Source organism: Cetorhinus maximus, chromosome 18 (genome assembly GCF_964194155.1).
Source record: "Cetorhinus maximus chromosome 18, sCetMax3.hap1.1, whole genome shotgun sequence".
Classification (NCBI taxonomy): domain Eukaryota; kingdom Metazoa; phylum Chordata; class Chondrichthyes; order Lamniformes; family Cetorhinidae; genus Cetorhinus; species Cetorhinus maximus.
This window is the reverse complement of record NC_135896.1, coordinates 23,691,707-23,711,956: the sequence shown is the minus strand read 5'-3', so window position 1 is coordinate 23,711,956 and position 20,250 is coordinate 23,691,707. Positions and strand designations below refer to the sequence as shown.

Here is a 20,250-nt window from a genome sequence, read left to right as displayed (position 1 = left end):
AGCAGGAACTCACTGTTTACATGTAGGAACCTGTTTTTCCACTTGCTGACACTTCAGTGTGCAGTAGCTGTTTTACCTTGGTCCTCTCATACACCTACAACTAATCTTTAATGCAGACAGGAGACAGGTACAATACTTTTATGGGGAGATTTTTCAACTGCTGCCTGTCCATTTCTTGCTTGTAAAACAGGAGACTGGCAATTGCAAATTGGTGATGGTTGCGGCATTGGAGGGAGGGAGGTGGGATTGCACTATGGCCACCCCGCAGACGGCATGGTCTTCCTGATGCAATTTAAAGACAGGCCCATAAATAGGTCTGGAACAAGGTTGCTTCATATGTCAGTCAGGCTCCTAAAGCAGTTGTGTAACCATGATTATAATTTATAGCCACAAACAGGCAGAGCATGCACCAGGTATCCTCCAGCCAGTTGTACAAGACATTGAAGTGGCCTTATCAAGGAGGAGGCACTCAAAAGATGACCTAGCAAACTTTCTTTATTTCTGGTGGACCCAGGAGCAGGAAGAGTGGGAACCGGCTGATCTGCTGCCTTCCCAGAATTGGTGCCCGCAACTCACCAACAACACGTTAATGAGACTTGGACCACAAAATGGCTTTGGTTTCAAGGCAGCATCAAAGGACAGGTGGAGTGGCTGCTCCAGTAACTTAGTGCCTGTTTTGGGATCTGCTTGAAATTCCCTGCGCTATGTCTCTTGCAATTCTGTTGCAACACAGGCATATATTTGTGGAGACCTGATACTGGACATATAAAATTTGCTAGTGGGACCTGCATGCAAGCAACTGTGGGGATCATGATGTGACAGCTAACTTTATTGCTATTATTTATAACATTTCTGATTACAACTTTATCAAATAATTTTAGCGCTTCAGCGTTTTGTTATGATCCTTGGCCAGATCCCCACATTGTTGGTAGGATCCTGTTAGAGACCGGAAGCATTTTGTTTAAAGCAAAGCTTGAGATTTAGGACACTGGGATAATAAGTGGCAAGTAACATTCGCTCCACACAAATGCCAAGCAACGATAATTTCCAACAAGAGAGAATCCAACCATCTCCCCTTGACACTCAATGGGCAGAATTTAGCCCTCGATGGGCAAGTAGGCCCCACTGGCTCGGCGGCGGGCGGACAGCCCATTTTGAGTGGGCGGGCCAATTAAGGCCCACCCAGCGGCCTGCCCGACAGGAAGCGCTATGCACTTCCTGTGCGAGGGTTGGAGGGAATCCCCAACTGCCAAAGAGCGCACTGCTACCTGAGGCAAAGTGCTGTCTCAGTGAGTTTACTGACAGGTAAGAAAAGTCAAAGAATAGAGAAATATTAAAATTATTAACATGTCCCCCTCGTGTGACAATGTCACACGAGATGGGAAATGTTAATAAAAAACACATAAAGTTTATTAAATTTTTAAAAAATGGACATGAAACTTCATCCCGCCAGTGGATGAAGTTTCATGAATAATCTGGAGCCCGCTGGGGCTCCTGGCCTGCCCACCAGCCTTAAGCTTGGATGGGCAGGGCCTTCAACAAGGTTAATTAGCCTGTCAATGGCTTTAATTGGCCATTGACAGGTCGGCGGGCGGACAGCTGATTTCGCTGTCCGCCCACCTTCCTGAAGATTTAAATGGACCGGGATGACGTCAGGGGTTCCTCCCGACCTCATCCCGCGTCATTTTCCCCTCGGCGAGCGGGCCCTGCCCCCAAATCGCCAAGGGGAAAATCCTTCAGAATGGCATTACTATTCATGAACCCCTCACTATCAACATCCTGGGGTTACCATTGACCAGAAATTGAGCTGGACCAGCCATATAAATACTGTGACTACAAGAGCAAATCAGAGGCTGGGAATTTTGCGGAGAGTAACTCACCTTCTGACTTCCCAAAGCCTGTCCACCATCTACAAGGCTCAAGTTAGGAGTGTGATGCGATACTCTCCACTTACCTGGATGAGTCCAACTCCAACAACACTCAAGAAGCCCGACACCATCTAGGACGAAGCAGCCCGCTTGATTGGCACCCCATCTACAAACATTCACTCCCTCCACCACCAACTCACAGTAGCAGCAGTGTGTACCATCTGCAAGATGCACTGCAGCAACTCACCAAGGCTCCTTCGACAGCAGCTTCCAAACCTGCGACCCCTACCACCTAGAAGGACAAGAGGTGCAAATAGATGGGAACACCTCCACCTGGAAGTTCCCCTCCAAGCCACTAACCATCCTGACGTGGAACTATATTACCATTCCTTCACTGTCACTGGGTCAAAATCCTGGAACTCCCTCCCTACCAGCTCTTAAGAATGTACTGTCACCGCATCGACTGCAGCGGTTTAAGAAGGAAGCTCACCACCACCTTCTCAAGGGCAATCAGGGAATTCAATAAGAATGCTGGCCTAGCCAGCGAGGCCCAAGTACTGTGAAAGAGTTTAAAAAAACACCTGCTTAATGAAGAAAACCACAAGATTCCACGGGCTTTGAACAAAAATAAACTTTACTATACAAGGTCAGAAAGATAAAACAATTTACGATATCTATCTTATACTCCAACATTCAGGGTAGGTATGAGGCACATGTGAATTAAGAGGCAAACTGTGGTTGGACACATCACATTACACAATAAGTGACAGATGCGACCAAAACAGATTCCATGGATTTCTTAACAACCCACCCAGGCGCTATTTACACTGTGAGTCACCCAATCTCACTGAACCTCCATCTTTCTCACGAGGGTTTCCGATCTTCACCTCAGATCTCACTTTGGAATTCAAGCCAAGACGGCTTCAACGACGGCGCACCTCGTAGCGTTTCAATCTCATCTTCCGAGATTCTGTTCCCTGCATTCCCGAGTACACTCAAGCATCAGCTTACCGAGCACAATTTCAGCTCTTTGGCCATGCCAAGCAGAACACTGCTGCTCCAAAGGGGTACCATTACCATGGAGTCACCAACTTTCGGCTGCCTTCTTGGGTTTCCAGGGCTTCTCCCAAGCCCACACTTCTGCCATCCACAGCCCTGATCTTTAATTGGGGCTTATTTCTCTGCTGTTCTTTTTTCTTAGCTTAAGTGGGACCTATTTCTGTTCCCTGACTTTGTTCCTTACTGTAGAACTTCCTTTTGGGGCCTCTCCCTGTCCTCCTCGCATGACCCTCTCTCTGGGATACTTGGGACCTCTCCCTGTCCCACTTCCTTGCCCCTTACCTGGGGCTCTCCTTGGGACCTCTCCCTGTCCCCCTCCCTTGTCCTTTTTGGAACACTTGCTGACACTGGCACTCTGCACCTGGTCACCTGACCTGGGTTTTTGCACTCTTCTTCTTCCTCCAACACAGGCGCACAGGGCATGTCCTGGGCCCAAAGAATGTGACGATGCCGAACTGTGCATGTGCAGCTCACTCACAGCCTGCACGTACGCTTGAACCCCAAGGCTCGTCGGGACGTGGGGTTCCAAAGAAACTTTGGGTTTCTTAACAACTTCAACATCAACCCCTTCTCAAAAATTCTATCTTTGGTGCCTCTGTTCTTGCAAACTGTTTCCCCAACTCCAACCCCCTTTCGCTTCCCGAATTCTTGAATGTGTTGCAGTCTCCCAGATCCATGTTAGTCCCTGTTTGAAACCCTCAAATCAATTTTCCACTCTAACAACTGCACCAAAATGGCCCTAATGAGAGCCAAAAATGGTATTCACTTACTGTGACTATGGTGCACTTGTCCCCTTTCATCATATTTAACATAATAAATTGCCCCAAAGCACTTCACGGGGATGTTATAAAGCAAAGTTAGACACCGAGCCTCATGAAGTGATATTAGGGCAGATGGTCAAAAGATTGGTCAAAGAAGTAGGTTTTAAGGAGTGTCTTAAAGGGGGAAAGTGAGGTAGAAACTCAGGGAAGTTTAGGGAAGGAATTCCACAGCTTAGAGCGTCGGAAACTGAAGGCAAGGCCATCAGTTGTGGAACAATTAAAATTGGAGATGCTCAAGTGTCCAGAGTTAAATGAACATGGGTGTTATTGTGAGGCTGGAAGAGATTACAGATATGGGGAGGGGCAAGGCCATGGAGGGATTTGAACTCAAGGGGCAGAATTTTACGAGTTGGCGAGCGGGGCCAGGGTCTGCTCGCCGACGCACAGTGAAGTTGGGGGGATCTCCCGGTGTTACAGTGCCCAATTTAAATTTTCAGGAAGGCGGGAGCACAGCAAAATCAGCTGTGCACCCGCCGACCTGACAATGGCCAATTGAGGCCACTGACAGGATCAATTAAGTAATTAAAGGACCTGCCCGTCCAACCTTAAGTTTGGCGGGTAGGCCAGGAACCCCGGCAGGAACTAGAATAAACATGAAACCTCATCCACCGGCGGGATGAAGTTTCATGTAGGCTTTTAAAAATTTTAATAAAGATTTTGTAAAAATTATGGACATGTCCCAACTCATGTGACATTGTCACATGAGGGGACATGTAAGGGAAATTTTATTTTTCTATTTTTGTCTTTTTTACATGTGCAGCCGATCTCCCTGAGGCTGCACTTAGCCTCAGGGAGACGAGTGCGCACTTTTGTGCGCAGGCAGGAAAGAGCGCACTCTCGATTTTGGTAATCCCCCCCCCCCCACCGCCTGCACTGGGAGCGCATAACACTTCCGTGCAGACGTCACGCTGGGCGGGCCTTAATTGGCGCGCCCATGTAAAATGGCGCCGCGCCTCCGATCGGGGGCGCCAATTGGAAGCGCGCCTGTACACGCCTGCCCATCAACTTCCCCCCCAATGGGGGGAAAATTCAGCCCAAGGATGAGAATTTTAAAATTAGGATAATGCTCAACTGGGAGCCAATGTAAGTTAGTGAGCATGAATTAATACACGGGCAGCAAAGCTTTGGATGATTTCAAGTTTATGGAGGGTAGAATGTGGTAGACCAACTAGAAGTGCAATGGAAAGGTTAGCTTTAGAGATGGAAAGGGCATGAATGAGGTTTTCATTAGTGGAAAGGTTGAAGCGTTGATGGTTGGGGGTAGAAATAGGCCGTGTTAGTGATGGTGTGGAAGCGTGGTTAGAAGATCATCTTGGGGTCAAATATGACATGAAAATTGTGAACAACCTCAGGTTGTTGCCAGGGAGAGAATTGAACCGGTAGCTAGGGAATGGAGTTTGGAGCAGGGACCAAAGACCATGGCTTCTGTCTTCCCAATGTTTAATTGGAAGAAATCTCTGCTTATCCAGCAACTGGATGTCACATAAGCAGCCTGATAATTCAGCGACAGTGGAGGAGCTGAGAAAGATGGCTGTGAGGTAGAGCTAGGTGTCATCAGCATAGATGTGAAACTATCGCAGTGCTTTCAGATGATATTGCTGAGGGATTGCATGAAGATGAGAAATAGGAGAAGATAAGGAAAGATGCTTACAGGGCACCTGAGGTAACCATGTGGGCATGGGAAGAAAAGCTTTGCAAGTGATACTCTGGCTGCAATTGGATAGATAAGAATAGAACCAAGAGATAGCTGTCCCACCCAGCTGGATGACAGTGGGGAGGTGCTGGAGGAGGATGATGTGGTTGTGTGGTCAGTATTCTCAAAGGCTGCAATAAGGTTGAGAAGGACAAGGAGGATAGTTTATTTTTGTCACAGTCACATAGGATGTCATAGGTGGTTTTGATAAGAGCTGCTTTGGTACTGTGGCCTGGGCGGAAACCTGATTGAAGGGATTCAAACATGGAGTTCCAGGAAAGATGGATACAGATTTGAGTATTTGATATGTTCAAGAACTTTGGAGAAAAAAGGGAGGTTGGAGATGGGGCAGTAGTTTGCAAGGATGGTGGGGTCAAGGGTTGGTTTTCCTAAAGAGAGGGATGATGATGGCAGGTTTAAAGAACAGAGGACCAGCAGCTGAAGAACGGGAACATTTAACAATATTGGCAAACAATGGGGACCAGGAGGGGAAATTAACTGGTCAGCTAGTTAGTGGGAATAGAGTCAAAGCAGCAGGAGCTGGGTCTCTTGTCAAGATGAGCATGGAGAGTACATGAGGGGAGATAGGAAAGAAATGAGAGAAAGATACAGCCCAGATAGCAATGCAGCTAAGGATAGAACTGGATTCTATAAGTTTTTGTACACTTACAATCTTTTATTTACAGAAATGCTCATTACATATTTTGCACCTCCAATCCAACCACCACAGTTTTAGCCTACTCTTCTAGATGTGAACATGCGTAAATCTCCAGTTAATGCCAATTAATATGCAGCTAACATTTGGTTCCTATTCTTGGCTTGCTGAGCCCTTTGTGCCACCTATTCTGCCAACCCAGTTGTGATCAGCTAATTTATTACAGACTATGGATTAGACCTGGGACCTACATGGTCTATATGATTAAGTATATGCATGGGATGTTCTATTTTGGAGAAATTAGGGCTTAATTAAGTAACATGCTGTTGTGATCTCTGTGACAAGATTGTGTCAGTGTCCTAAAATTTGGCACTATTATTACATTTCTTTCTAAATGATGACAGCATATTTGAACAAAGTTTAACTGACTGTGAAAAAATTCTGCCTTTTTCATTTTTTTCAAGCATGATGATTCCTGGCAATGCTGCTGGAGTGGCAAAGCAATTCTTACGCTGTATTTTTCATCAGCTTGCTCCCAATGGTATACTTCCACAGCTATTCCAAAGCAACATTAAAGGTATGGTACTTAACATTTATCTGATGCACCAGCATTTTGATGCTGAATGCCAACACTTAAAAGTTTTCTAAACTAAGAAATACATTTTGAAATAGTAGTTTTATTTTGATATTAGATGGAAGCTTCCTTCGAACTTTGGCCTCGTCTTTGATGGACTTCAATGAGCTGAGTTCAGTGGCAGCACTGAATCAACTACTGGAGGTAAGGTGGAATTTAGAAATAAATTGCAAATTATGAACCCAAATTAGTAAATTTTTGATATGACTTGTGATAGAAGAAAGTTCATTAATTGAATGTATTATTCCAAGTTAAATGTGAAAACTGTTAAATGGTATAGTATGACATTACATGCAATATTTGTATAACAAATGTGGCACAGGGTTTAAACAACAAGAAGAGCCTGCCAGCAGGAGGAGCTATGCTTCGTTGTTTAGACAACATCGCCACTTACATGGAAGCTCTGCCTATGGATTTACCTAGCAATCTATGGACTACAATATGCAATCAGTTTCAAACATTTTTGACTAAACTGCCATGCATACTGCCACTGAAGGTAAGGAAGGATTTACTGATCTGTTGTCATTTGGATATTTAGATGAATAAATATGACAAACTAAGAATAACATTTTTCTTCATGTTTATATTGCAAATCTGGCTTTGCACCAAGCTGGTTACCACAAAAATATAAAGTTATAGTGCAGAGTTGTAGCTCATGCGGAATGCTTTGTCACAAATAGCAGTCAATACCAAATCGAGTAGAATATTCTAAAATGGGCAGGATAATTAGTCTAGAAAGAATATAGAAGGTTATGAGGATTAAGCTCGTAAACAAAATTAGTTTGGGGAAAAGTCCGAAATTGGGCCTGTATAAAATCATTGCTTGAAAGGGCCTGGTGTTTAGCGCAGGCAAAATGGAGTCGAGTAGAATGCTACTCTGCTAAAGTATACTTCCTTGAGTGCCAAGCTCTTGTCCTCAAGTTTGTATCAAAGGAATAGCATAAGTGAATCACTGTCCAAAGGAAGGGAGTAGAAGATCACAGAATCACAAGATCATGGAACATATCACCTGGACTGCTTTTATGCAGCGTGATTGCATGGCTCGAGTGGCTATGATAGAGGCTTGGGAGAAATCGATGGCCTGATTCTCACTGGGATGAGAACCAGCATTGTCTGAAAAGAGATGAAAAAATAAATTCCTAAAAGCATATAACTTTTGGACCGTTTATACCTATGTGTAAAGTCAATGTACTTGGATTTATTGTGAAGCTTGAATGGTCTTTGGGGTCAGTAGCGCAGCAAAGGCATTTGCCGCTGACCTCAAAGAAACCTGTCCACAAAGATCTTGTGATCTCTGTGGAGTGGATTTCCTGTTTCCCATTTGCAGTTTAAATTTGATCCCAAGTAAAGAGGATCTCCAGGCATCTAGCAGCAGTGATGTAAGCAAGCAGGGTAAGCAGCTAATCACAATGAAGCATTCTCACAGACAACAAACCAGGAAGTTAAAAATACTGAATCCCTTCACTTTTAATTTAAATTTTTACAAAGCAAAATAAATGATTCTGATTGGATTTGGATGGAAGCTAAATTAAAGATAAACAAACTTGTAAAAAATATTTTAAAAATGTGTGTATTGCTTTTAATCATAATTAAGAAATTTGACATTCCACAAATGTATAATTAGCTTTTCAGGGCCAGTGAATGTGTTTAGCAGTATGAAGTTAGTATGCCATTAAAAACCCAGTCACATTTTCATTCAACAAAATATAACTTCCCCTTTATGTTTGGTGAAATAATTTGGCAAATGTCTGAACAGGTCACTTACCCTTAGTTCATTAGATATTTGAAAAGTCAGACAGAGAACCAAAAATGACCAGTAACTAACTATTCATGAAATGTTGGAAATAGATTTGTTTTGTATGTCATGACAGATCAAATACTTATTTGAATGTGTTAAATTTTCGACATGTTACTGAGAAACTGAATACCCAAGTGCATGCTAAGTAGTGATAACTTCCATTTTATATGCAGTGCTGCTTGGATTCTAGTTTAGCAATCATGATCTGTCTTCTCAAGATACCCACCACAAGTGCAACACGGGTAAGTAAGCTAGCGTTAATGGGGCTTATTAAAATCTTTGACCTCTTGTGGCTAGATTTTTTTTCCCCATGGCGGAGAAACATGCTGTTTTTTTTAAAATACTTTCCAATCATTTATTCCTGTTTTCCCTCTTTTTTTGAAGTTTTCTTTTCATTCTTTTGCTTTTGGTATTTTGCGGCAGGCATTGATTTTTAGATATCTTATTCTTAGGACAAGATTTTTTTTGTTTCAATCCAATTTCTAATTTCTTCAATACACATTATCTGTGCAGTGTTTTCCTCATATGTTTGTACTGTTGGTATTTATCGATTTCGATGCTGTGCGTTTTCCAGTCGTCATGCTGTTTGTCCTGTTTTTTAATCTTGGGTGGGGATTTTGTCTGAGCTGCTGCAGCTTTGTTGTCATAACCTCACCGGAAGTGCAGTGGAAATCCCTTCTACATATGTAAAGAGTGTTTCTGCTACACATTCAATGAAGTTACAACAGAGGAATGGCAGCCACTCTGTGGAGATTCCTGCCCTGGTTTTTTTTCTCTTTGTCTCATTGCTTAGTTGATAAACTGAACAGCAAGACCACTTACAGATCAGGAATCTGACACACTGACTTGCTTGCCCTGCTGTTGCTCTTTCCCAGAGCAAACTAATTATCAAACCGCTCCCCCCCCCCCCCATTCCCTGGCTGATCAGGGTGGGTGAACAGAATAACACGGCTAAGGCAACAATGAAGTTAAAGGGATACCAGCAGTTCGTTGTTCCAGTGGGAAGGAGCAAAGAGCTGAAGGATGAATGGAAGATGTAGATAGTAAGCCCCGTGCCCACATCCTGAAGGTGATGAGCAATGAGGGCAAGAACAGAAGCCCTCTTCCCAGAGGTCAGCCAACCTCACCAAGCAGGCATGACTTCAAGTCGCAGAGGCTGCCAGCAGTTACAGTGTGGTGCCAAATACAGTGTCAAAAAAGGTTAAGTAACCTCAGGAGGTCTGGCAAGGTGAGTGTCCTGCAACTCTCAGCCTTCACTCTCTCATTTCCCTAGCATTTTCCTGCACAGCACCTCTCTAACCAATGCACTTTGCTGTAACACATTCCTTTTTCTTCAACCTCCTCCTCAAACCTCCGACCCAACAGACATCACTCACACTCATCCTCAAACTAGTGCAGTCACCCTCCTCAAGTGTTTGCCTTCCACCCTCAGCAATCAGTTCAATTCTCACACTCATAACTCTCTACTGTTTCATTGCAGAAGAGAGTCTACAACTCCAGGGAGAAGCAGAGAACTGGGGGATAGAGCTGCAGCTGTGCCATTCTGACCACATTGGAGGAGGAAGCTTTTGAGGCTGGAATGGTGGCACCAGTACAGGCCATTGCAGATGAACAGATGGGGGTGGCCCAGAGACCTGATGACAGCATTAGGTATCACACTTTCACCTGGTACTTAACTGTCACTCATGTTGAATTGGTGTCACAGATACATTAAATGACATGATCTGCACAATGCTAACTTGGAACCCAATCTCACCTATATTCAGCACTAACTCATGTCTTTCATCTCCCAGAGGTACATTGATGGTGCTGGTAGAGGGATGAGTCTGGGGACTCCATAGAGGAAGAGCAGCAAACTGAGGATGCACCATCACATGACTCCAGTGCACCCTCCACCAGCTCAGATACCCACACGTCAGTGGATCCAAAATCACAGATAGGTGGCCCATGGTGAGCAGGGGCTGGTGCAGGAGACAGGGACAGCAGTGGAGGGTGCAGGACATTTCAAGTTCTGCTCAGCTGCTCACAGACGTTGAGCCTCAGAGGTCATCCACTAAACTGATACCTGTTGATCAGCAGTGAGAGATGTGTGTACATCTGTAAAAATTTCCAGAGACATTGCACAGCCTTGCAGAAAATGGAGGAGCCCAACACTAGAATGTGTGCCATGATACATCAGACATTTGCAATGATGACCACCCCCATTGAAAGGGTGGCCAACTTCATGGAGAGTCAGATGTGGCCGGCTGCTGACTACATGATGGCCACACCAATGGCCTGCACACTCTGGCAGCTAGTTTACACAACATCGATCAAAACTTTGCCTTGGTGGATGAACACTGCACTCACAGGCAAATGCTCTCATGCTCTCAGCTACCAGGAGCACAGGTAGCATCTGAGAGGGAAAATAGAGAAAGAGCCCACGGAGGTGGGAACTCTTCTTTGGGCACCCAGTTCATGCCCATTACACCACTGCTGCCAACCTTCCCGTCCCCCACCGCCGTCCAGCCTGACAGAGCCACACAAGCTGTGCCATGTCCCAGTGACAGAGTCATCCTCTTACAGGTGCAGTTGGGGCAGTATTTGGCTGAGCCCTCATGGGCTCCAAAACCTAGGGGGTGTCTGCCACGGGCATTTCATGGGTCAGAGCAGGGAAATGAACAGCCTGCCTCTAGCTCTGCTGAAGCAACAGGGGTAGCACAATGTATTAGTAACAGAAAACGTAGGAGGAAAAGGTCTTCATTTCACAAAGCGAGTCACTTGGTTGCTTCTTTACATTGTTACAGTTCCTTTGATGTTGTTCATTTAAATAAACGAGTAAGTTTATGTGAACTAATCATTGTCATGGCCTCTATTTTGTTAGATCCCCCATTGACCCCTGTCACTTTTATTCCAGTGAATGGAATGAGCCACCTTCATCAGGAAGTAAGGCTGTGAATGTGCTGGTTGGCTGGGCACCTGTAGGGAGGAGATTTGATATTTGTGATGGGTGCCTGGAAATGTGTGCACAGGGGTCAAGTGAAGCGTGCCTGGATGATGTCTTGAGCAGGAAGGTCTGTGGCTGCAAGTGCCAATGGCACATCAGGATACTTCCTTTCCTCCAATGGCAGTCCTGTCTGCGGCACCATGTTCTGCAGGGCACAGCAGATCGCTACATTTCTGGAGACCCTTGCTGGGGCTTAATGAAGGCCTCCTCCAGATTGGTCAAGGCAGAGGAACCTCATTTTGAGCATGCCAGTGACCTTCGTTGCCGTATGGATGCAGTCCATTAGCTCTGGACCTGTGGAATTCCTGTGAGGGACGTAAAACTGACAGCCCTCTGGTTTTGACTGGCCTCACCTGTCTCGATGTTAATATATTTAGAAGTCTTCGCAAACAAGGCATTGGTGAGCTGGCTGATACAACTATAGGTTGCAGATTGAGAGATCTTACTGATATCACAAGCAGATCCCTGGAAGTATTCAAATTTAGGGCCGCAGTCACCTGGACAACCATAGCAGCAGGTGGCCACCTGCTTCTCTTGGAAAGGGTCTTCTTCCAGAAGGCTGAAGATATCTACGACTGCCTGCCACAAGTGTCTGAGCCTTCTGAGGCACTGTTGTTCAGAGAGGTTGAGGAAGTTGACCCTTGGCCTATAGACCCTATATTGAGGGTATTGCCTCCTTTGAGATGCAGTCCTGCGACCATCCTATCTGTTCAAGCAGCTGCATATGGCTGTGGAGAAGGCAGTTGGTGCTGCCGCTGGGGTTACTGCCCCTGTGGTTGCTGGGCCAGAGTTAGCAGCACCTCCTCCTCAGAAGTCTAAGAAACTGCAAAATATATAACACCATGATACAGGGATGTTTCACAGTCAGTAAGGTGAGATTATCCTCAGCCCTTGATAATAGTTCCACAAAGTTGCTGTCCCCAGTGAAATCAGTGATTTTAGACTGGAAGAACTGCTCCTGGCTGTACAAACCTTTCACTGTGGCTGATCACAGACTTGCTGATTTCACCCTTTGCATTCTTGTTATCAGGCCATTTTCACTCTGTGATGAGTTCCCTTTGCACAGTCACCTTCTCCAACCTGGTGAGTGGAAGGCACAGCATGGAACCCATGCGATGTTGGGAAAGGTTAAAAAATAGTTAAAAAGGTTCTTAATTGGCTTTATAATCACCTCAGTTACCTTCCCCGCCCCCCCAGACCCATTGGGGATCCCCGCTGGACTCAGATCCTGCCCCAGGGAAAACTGAATGAGACTGGGATGGCGTTGGGGTGCTGAGCCGACCTCATTTTAGAGGACATGCCCACCCCTCAAGCACCAGAACCTGCCTCCACCTGGCTGGGAAAATTTCTGATCTTTTATCTCCTTTCTTCACTTTGTTTAGGTTTTACTGTTGTTATATTCCATTCCAAAGCATTGATTTTAACATTTTTAAGGCACTACTTTTCCAATACTTGTTTCATATCTACTTTCACTTTCTTTGCAGGCTACTCAACTGCCACATATCCTACTCTAACCGAGAGGGTGAAATGATCTCTGCCAGCACTGCTCTGAAGTGGTTGCTGGATGGTGCACAAGGCAACCTAGGAAAGCGTCTGCTTTGAATTCCCCTCACTGTGGGATAGTGCCTGGCCTATGTTTTGTCCCTCTTCACAGCAGCATGGCTGAGATTGAAAACTTAGTGTGTTGGGACATTGAAATGACAAGCCTGTCATTTCCCAGTATAATTGTTAACAAATCAGGTTGCTGCTTTTGGCAGATAATGATGTAAAACAGACCCAGACACGTCTGATATCTCTTTAAAAATCCTCGCTTATAAACAATGGCGCAAAGTTAGTGTTGGATTGATTGCTTCTAAGTGTTTACATGAGGGAAGCACTAATGTGATTACAGTATGACTGAGGATTAAGTAGGCACATTTCTGTATTGGTTTCACAACAGGAAGTTTACTTCGTCCCACCTTCATACAAAATTAATCTGATATAAATGAAATGGGGCTTCATGCAAGCTATAAGATTCATTGTAGTCTTAATTAACTACCTTGTAACAATGGACTGATTTTAGTCTGTTGTAAATTTTGTTCGTTTTAGTAGGTTAGCTCATTGTATTTTGTTTCTTAAGTAACTTGGTGTCTTACTCCCTTTTTTCCCCCATTATCTTTGATTATAGAGCCTTTTGGAGCCATTTTCCAAATTACTGAGTTTTGTGATTCAGAATGGAGTCTTCAGCCTTGTGTACCTTGTTGAATTGTGTGGATTGTGTCACCGAGCATTCAATAAGGTAAAATTGGGCCACGCTTTTCATCTTCAATGAAGATCCTTGATTCTAGGTTTTCTTATAAATATGGAGCCCCTTCACTGATATGGGCAAATCATGGACACAGTTTAGCCAGTTAAGTTCCCTACTTACACACCATACAATGCAACTTTAAAAAGGGAACATCAGGTATGAATCTATTTCTCATTTTTAGTATAATTAACTGGCTAGGAGTATCTTATATCAAAGTACTGACCCATCACCTCCAAAAATGACTCTGCTATTCATTTAATTGCTGAGTCTTTGACAAGTAAAATGCATCAGCGTATAAGACTTCTTGTGTTGACATAGAATGGTAGATAGTGATGATGCGGTTTGTCATAGATGCTTCTCAAGCTATTTGAAAGCAGTCACAGGTTCCATTGGGTCTCATGGATTTCCTAGTGTTTTGTGCTTGTATCTTCCAGGAGCGGGATAAATTCTACCTTTCACGAAGTGTTGTATTGGAATTGTTACAAGCACTGAAGTTAAAGTCTCCATTACCAGACACCAACCTATTGTTACTAGTGCAGGTAAAGCTTTGTTCAAATATTCTGTGTTAGGGTGCACTTCATTTATAAATAAATTGGTAAAAGTCCACCTTAAAACTCACTGAATAAACTGTCTTCAAATTTCCACACCTGGTGACTGAGCAAGCTTAGTTCCTGATAAATTTCTTGAAGGAATGTAATCAGAAATTATTTAATTTATATGTGTGGAACAGAGTTGTTACAGATATGATGGTGGGATGTCTCACAAAGAAAATTATTCTGAATTATAAATATTTAAGCAAGTTTGTTCAGATGTTCTTCCAAAGTTAATTAGTAGCACTGACATTGTTTTCAGTCCACAAACATTTTGCACACTTCAAGCAGAATAGATAAGGGAGAACCAGTGGATGTGGTGTATTTGAATTTTCAGGAAGCTTTTGATAAAGTCCCACTTAAGAGGTTAATGTATAAACTTAAAGCACATGGGATTGGGAATAATTTATTGGAATGGATTGAGAATTGGTTAACAGACAGGAAACGGAGAGTAGGCATAAATGGGCCTTTTTCAGAGTGGCAGGTGGTGACTAGTGGGGTACTGCAGGGATCAGTGCTTGTGCCCCAGGTATTCACAATATGTATCAATGATTTGGATGAGGGAACCAAATGTAATATTTCCAAGTTTGCTGACAACACAAAACTTGGTGGGAATGTGAGTGATGAGGAGGGTGTTAAGAGGCTTCAAGGCTATTTAGACAGGTTGAGTGAGTGGGCAAGTACATGGTAGATGCAGTATAACATGGATAAGTGTGACGTTATCCACTTAGGTAGGAAAAACAGAATGGCAGAGTGTTATTTAAATGGTGATAGATTGGGAAATGTTGATGTAAAAAGGGACCTTGGTGTCCTTGTACATCAACCACTGAAAGCAAGCATGAAGGTGCAGCAAGCAGTTAAGAAGGCAAATTATATGTTGGCCTTCATTGCGAGAAGACTTGAGTACAGGAGCAAGGATATCTTACTACAGCTGTCAGGGCCTTGGTGAGACCACACCTAGAGTATCGTGTGCAGTTTTGGTCTCCTTACCTAAGAGAGGATATACTTGCTATAGAGCGAGTGCAGTGAATGTTCACTAGACTGATTCCTGGGATGGCAGGATTGTCATATGAGGAGAGATTGGGCTGACTAGGCCTGTGTCCACTGGAGTTTAGCAGAATTAGAGGAGATCTCATTGAAAGATATAAAATTCTAACAGGGATGGACAGACTGAATACAGGGATAATATTTCCTCTGGTTGGGGGGGGGGTCTAGAACAAGGGGTCACAGTCTCAGGATACTGGGTAGAGCATTTAGGGCTGAGTTGAGATGATTGGAAGGAGTAATGGGAATGGTGGGGGTAGCTCAAAAATTACAATGAGTTGGACAGAGTATTTGAGCAGATTAATAGTAAGTTAAATCTAATGCAGACAAGTGTAAGGGACTGATAGGAAGGAAAAGCACACAACAAACATATGCCATGAATGATATTCAAATAGCTAAGAATGAAGTTGAAGAATACCTAAGAGTGTTAGTCGGCTCAATATTAAATATGTCTAATCAATGCAGAGCAACAATTAGCAAAGCCAGTAGAATGTTGCATTGTATAATCAAACCTACAATTCAGAAAAAGTCCCGATCAAACTATGCAGAGTTCTAGTAAGGCTACACATTGAGTGCAGTATCTAGTTCTGGTCTCCAAGGCACAGGAGAGGTACCCAAGCACTAGAGCAGTGCAGTGAGGACTCGCAAGGTGAATACCCAGTGATAAAGGTTTACATTGTGAGGAAAGGCTGGATATTTTCCTTTTCCCAACAGAAAGAACAGACTCCCATATACAGTAGCAGAATTAAACTCCTGGAGCCATTTAAGAGACAATTGAATACTGAAATGAGGGAAATTGTTATGATCTTCTGGATAAATGAATTAAAAAGTGCTGAATGGTCACCCTCATCCATAACTACCTTATGATGTTTGTGGACCAGGAGGCCTAACACGCCACGGTCAAAACCACAGTGGATGTCATTCCTGGTTAAAGAAAAAGAAAATCAAGCAAAATTGCTGAAACCGCAGAGCAGTAATTTACCTGTTTTATGACTAGAATGAGTAAGTGATAACCTTGTACAGGAGTGATATATGTTTACTGACATTTGAAGGTTGCAGTTACAGAATAATGGGAATATGCTAATAAACAGTTTTAAGGCTGATGTGCAAACTACTGGATCTCTCTCTTGTTCTTACTAGTTTGTTTGTGCAGATGCTGGAACTAAAATAGCTGAATCAACAATTCTGCAGAAACACATGATTGCATCTGTTCCCGGAGTAAGTATTAGACCCAGCCATAGCTCTTCATTCAAAATGTTCCAAAGAATTTTTATATGTACATATAAGATATATAATATATGTTATATTAAATATTGAATAGAATACCTTGTTATGAAGTTTCTGCCAATTTTTGAATTGTGTGCAGCATCTTGCAATTTCCTACAATTTTGGATTTTCGGGCATCTGTTCCTCTGAAGAACATTATTGTCATTCAGTGAAACAATACAATTAACATTATGGTATAATTTGTGATTTTGCTAATGGGTACTTTCTACTTTCCTCACCGATGTTATTTAATTGGGAGTATACACTAATGGTGGTGAAATAGAAGTGAGTGCAAAATCACATTAATTTTGTGTCAGCATAATTAACAGTGATCTGTGAGTTGTGCTTGTAATTGCTGACATTGAAGAATGACTAGTTATTCTTGCAGAGGTTGATTGCCTTCTTTGTTGCTATTTTGATCCCTCTCAATTATCCGCTCACAGTGCCCAATGCAAGTTGACGATGAGACTGCTCCTCTGAGTCAGTGTTGTTCTGTAGGGCTCAGGCAGTGTGAATGACTTAAAAAGTCCTGGATAATGAAATATGTATTTTAACTTTTTTCTCCTACGCACAGTTTTTTGCTTTGTCAAATTAAAAAAAAAACATTCCATCAATTAATATAAGAACTCCTATGAATCTGGTCTTATTCAAAACCTGACCTTGAATGTGGCAATACAGCACATCAGTTAAGAATAATTGAGGAAGGCTTCTGTTTCCATTTCATTATATCTTCCAGTTTCCCATATCACTCATCAGGCGGGATTTAATGAGGCACCACAGTCCTCAACTCCACCAGCTAAAATGTCAGAGGGGGAGCCTGCGCACAATCCCGACGGCTGCCACAAAGCCATTTAAAGCCGGGGGCAGCATTAAGTGGCTGGAGGGGGAATTTCTTTCCCCTCTCTTGGCCAGAGTCCCACCTCAGAGAGCTACCGGCCACTGCTGGGACTACAGACTGTCCCACCACGCCGAGGAGTTCGGACTGACAGGTAAGTCTGGGGGCTCATCAGGGCCAGGCTAGCATGCCCTGGTTGGGGGGGCCAGGGTGGTAGAGTGGGACCAGGTTCTAGAGGCCATGGGATGAGGGTTAAAGAGAGGGATGACCTTGTGGTGGGGGGAATGCGCCTGCAAAGGAGGTTTGCCTTGCCTGGTACCAGCCCGCCAGCCGAAGCTGCAGGGCTTCCTGACTGACATGGCCTCAATTGGCCCAAGGATGGGTGGGCCACCCGATAGCTCCCTTGTTTAATTACATTGATGGCAGGGGCGAGTGGGCAGGCGATTTTACATGTCCCTCCGCCTTCAAACCCTCCGATGGGGGAGCGTATAATCCAGCCCATCATTTCACAGCTGGGAGGGTAATTCTTCCCAGATATTTGGCAAATTCACAGTGTACCTGATCTATAGAAGGTAAAAGAGAGATTCACACAGTTGACTTTTTTTCCCCTCCTTTCATTATGTAGGAAAGTGTCTCATATTTACTTTGTGTCTCCCCCCACCCCCCCATTCTAATGACAAGTTGATATTATTAGGGAGCCAATATAGGGAAAGGGCCACTTTAAAGTATGCCAATGCTGCAACACGATGTCTTTATACTCAGTATTGCAGAAAATGTAGCTTTTTTTTAACCAGATGTATAGATCTATATTAGACACATTATAAGGCTTCAAATATTGTATTGGATTCACAGACTTTGCAGTACTTTATACATTGCTGTAATTAGATGCTGCAATATGTAGTTTATGGTAAAAAGAGAGACAGCTTTTACCAATTTGATGACCATCCCCACCTAATTTTCCCCACTGTGGTAAGTAGCAGAGGAAAGCATTTAATCTATGTGGTAATCCAAGGTGCAATACACCTTTAAGAGAATATGAGCAGATTGACCACGTGACTGTATTACCTAATTGCTGTGTAGCGTGGGCTACAATGTTAATCAGTAGTTTAGAATAGGGCCTGGTTTGAGAAGCACATGCGTTGGTGGACTATTACTTGTGTTAATAAACAGCATGTGCTTCATCTTACATTGGTCTCTGCGTCTGCAGTATCTTTTTTACCAGCTCACTCACCAGAAGATAGGCGTTCAATAGTGTTTGCTGAGCAAAGCAAACTGACAGAGAAGGAACATAACAATCTGGTTCATGTATCAGGGATAATTGCACACTCCTGCACTCACAGGAAATCGGTGCTACCATGTTGCATTGCTATTGCTGGTATTTTCCCCCCTTCTGGCGCAGATCCCTGTTGAGAGCATGGGATGGCAGAATCACCCTCTCTATATTAGCTCCAGGTAGAACTGTTGGAAGGTCTGGCACCACAGTTACTTCTCCCTGTTAAATCAAGATCAAAACTATTTGGGAACCTGTTTTATAATTTAAAAATACACTTGTAAGGTATGGCATTATGCCTGATGTTGAATTTAATTTTGAAGCCACAATCTCTACCATTCAATTGATTTGGGGAATCAATTTAAAAATTAAGTCTTAAACCCTTTAAAATTATAATGACACATATAATGATTGATTCATGTATATTTTATTTGTAGAAACTAGATTATGATCATAGCAATAAGAACCCTTTAAAGAGAAATGAAGCATGTGTTGAAATCTGCAAAAGTTTATTCCAATTAAAGGATCAGTCACAACAATGTATCTAGTTACCTCCTTAGCCGATACATCTTGTTACGTGTGCTTTAGATTAAGTGCTTAATGTCAGTGGAATAATTGTTTGAGAAATATAATCTAGATTTATCATCACACTTGAATGTCTTGACATTTTGGATAAGGCTGTATAACTCACCTGCTGACAGCCACTGGCATGCAATCTTAAATCACTGCCGACTCATCTGAAAAACATGTACAGTTTTAGCATGAGGGCTGCCAACTTTTCCTCAGCACTTTGTCAACATAAGTGACATGGCTGGCCTTTTGAAAAACTGCAGCAGCTGGTGAGCTTCAAAGAACAAAGTTAAATTAACACTTGCATACAAACCTGAAATGAGGACGTAACAAAAACAGATATGTTTTAGAAGTTAATAAATGACCTATAGATCTGTGTATAATTTTGCATTATGGATGATGGATATTAAATTGACATTACTGTAATCATTCTATCTAGAATTTTCATGTGTAAGATATGAGATAGATTGTGTGAATATAACACTATAGATAAAAGCTCTAAAAGTAATTATCGCAAACTTTTTACAAAAGCGAAGAAACACTGTAAGACCTTGGTGCCTCAGACAATATTGAAGCAAAGTGTTTGTCACAGATTCAGATTAAAATATAAATAATAAGAGACAAAAGAGTGAGGTATAGTCGATCAGCTATTGTTTATAATATAAATGGTCTGGTCAGTTGGGCAGAAAATTGGAAACTGGAGTTCAATCTAGAGAAGTGTGATGTAATGCATTTTGGAAGGTGCAATAAGGGAAATGAATATACAATAAATGGGAGGGCACTGAGTAATATGGAGGAACAGAGGGACCTAGGAGTGTATGCCTACAGACGCTTAAAGGTAGCAGGACAAGTTGATAAGCTGGTTATGAAAGCG

At 43.1% G+C, this 20,250-nt stretch overlaps 1 protein-coding gene across 1 annotated transcript in view; it reads left to right on the top strand.

Moving 5' to 3' along the window:
* The window catches only part of unc79 (unc-79 homolog, NALCN channel complex subunit), a 201,467-nt gene that overhangs the window by 149,039 nt on the left and 32,178 nt on the right, over window positions 1-20,250 (top strand). The window contains exons 38-44 of the mRNA XM_078562184.1: window positions 6,561-6,673; window positions 6,789-6,874; window positions 7,053-7,226; window positions 8,702-8,770; window positions 13,682-13,792; window positions 14,236-14,340; window positions 16,576-16,653. Coding sequence (XP_078418310.1) covers window positions 6,561-6,673; window positions 6,789-6,874; window positions 7,053-7,226; window positions 8,702-8,770; window positions 13,682-13,792; window positions 14,236-14,340; window positions 16,576-16,653 — 736 coding nt within the window. The remainder of the gene's footprint in view (window positions 1-6,560; window positions 6,674-6,788; window positions 6,875-7,052; window positions 7,227-8,701; window positions 8,771-13,681; window positions 13,793-14,235; window positions 14,341-16,575; window positions 16,654-20,250) is intronic.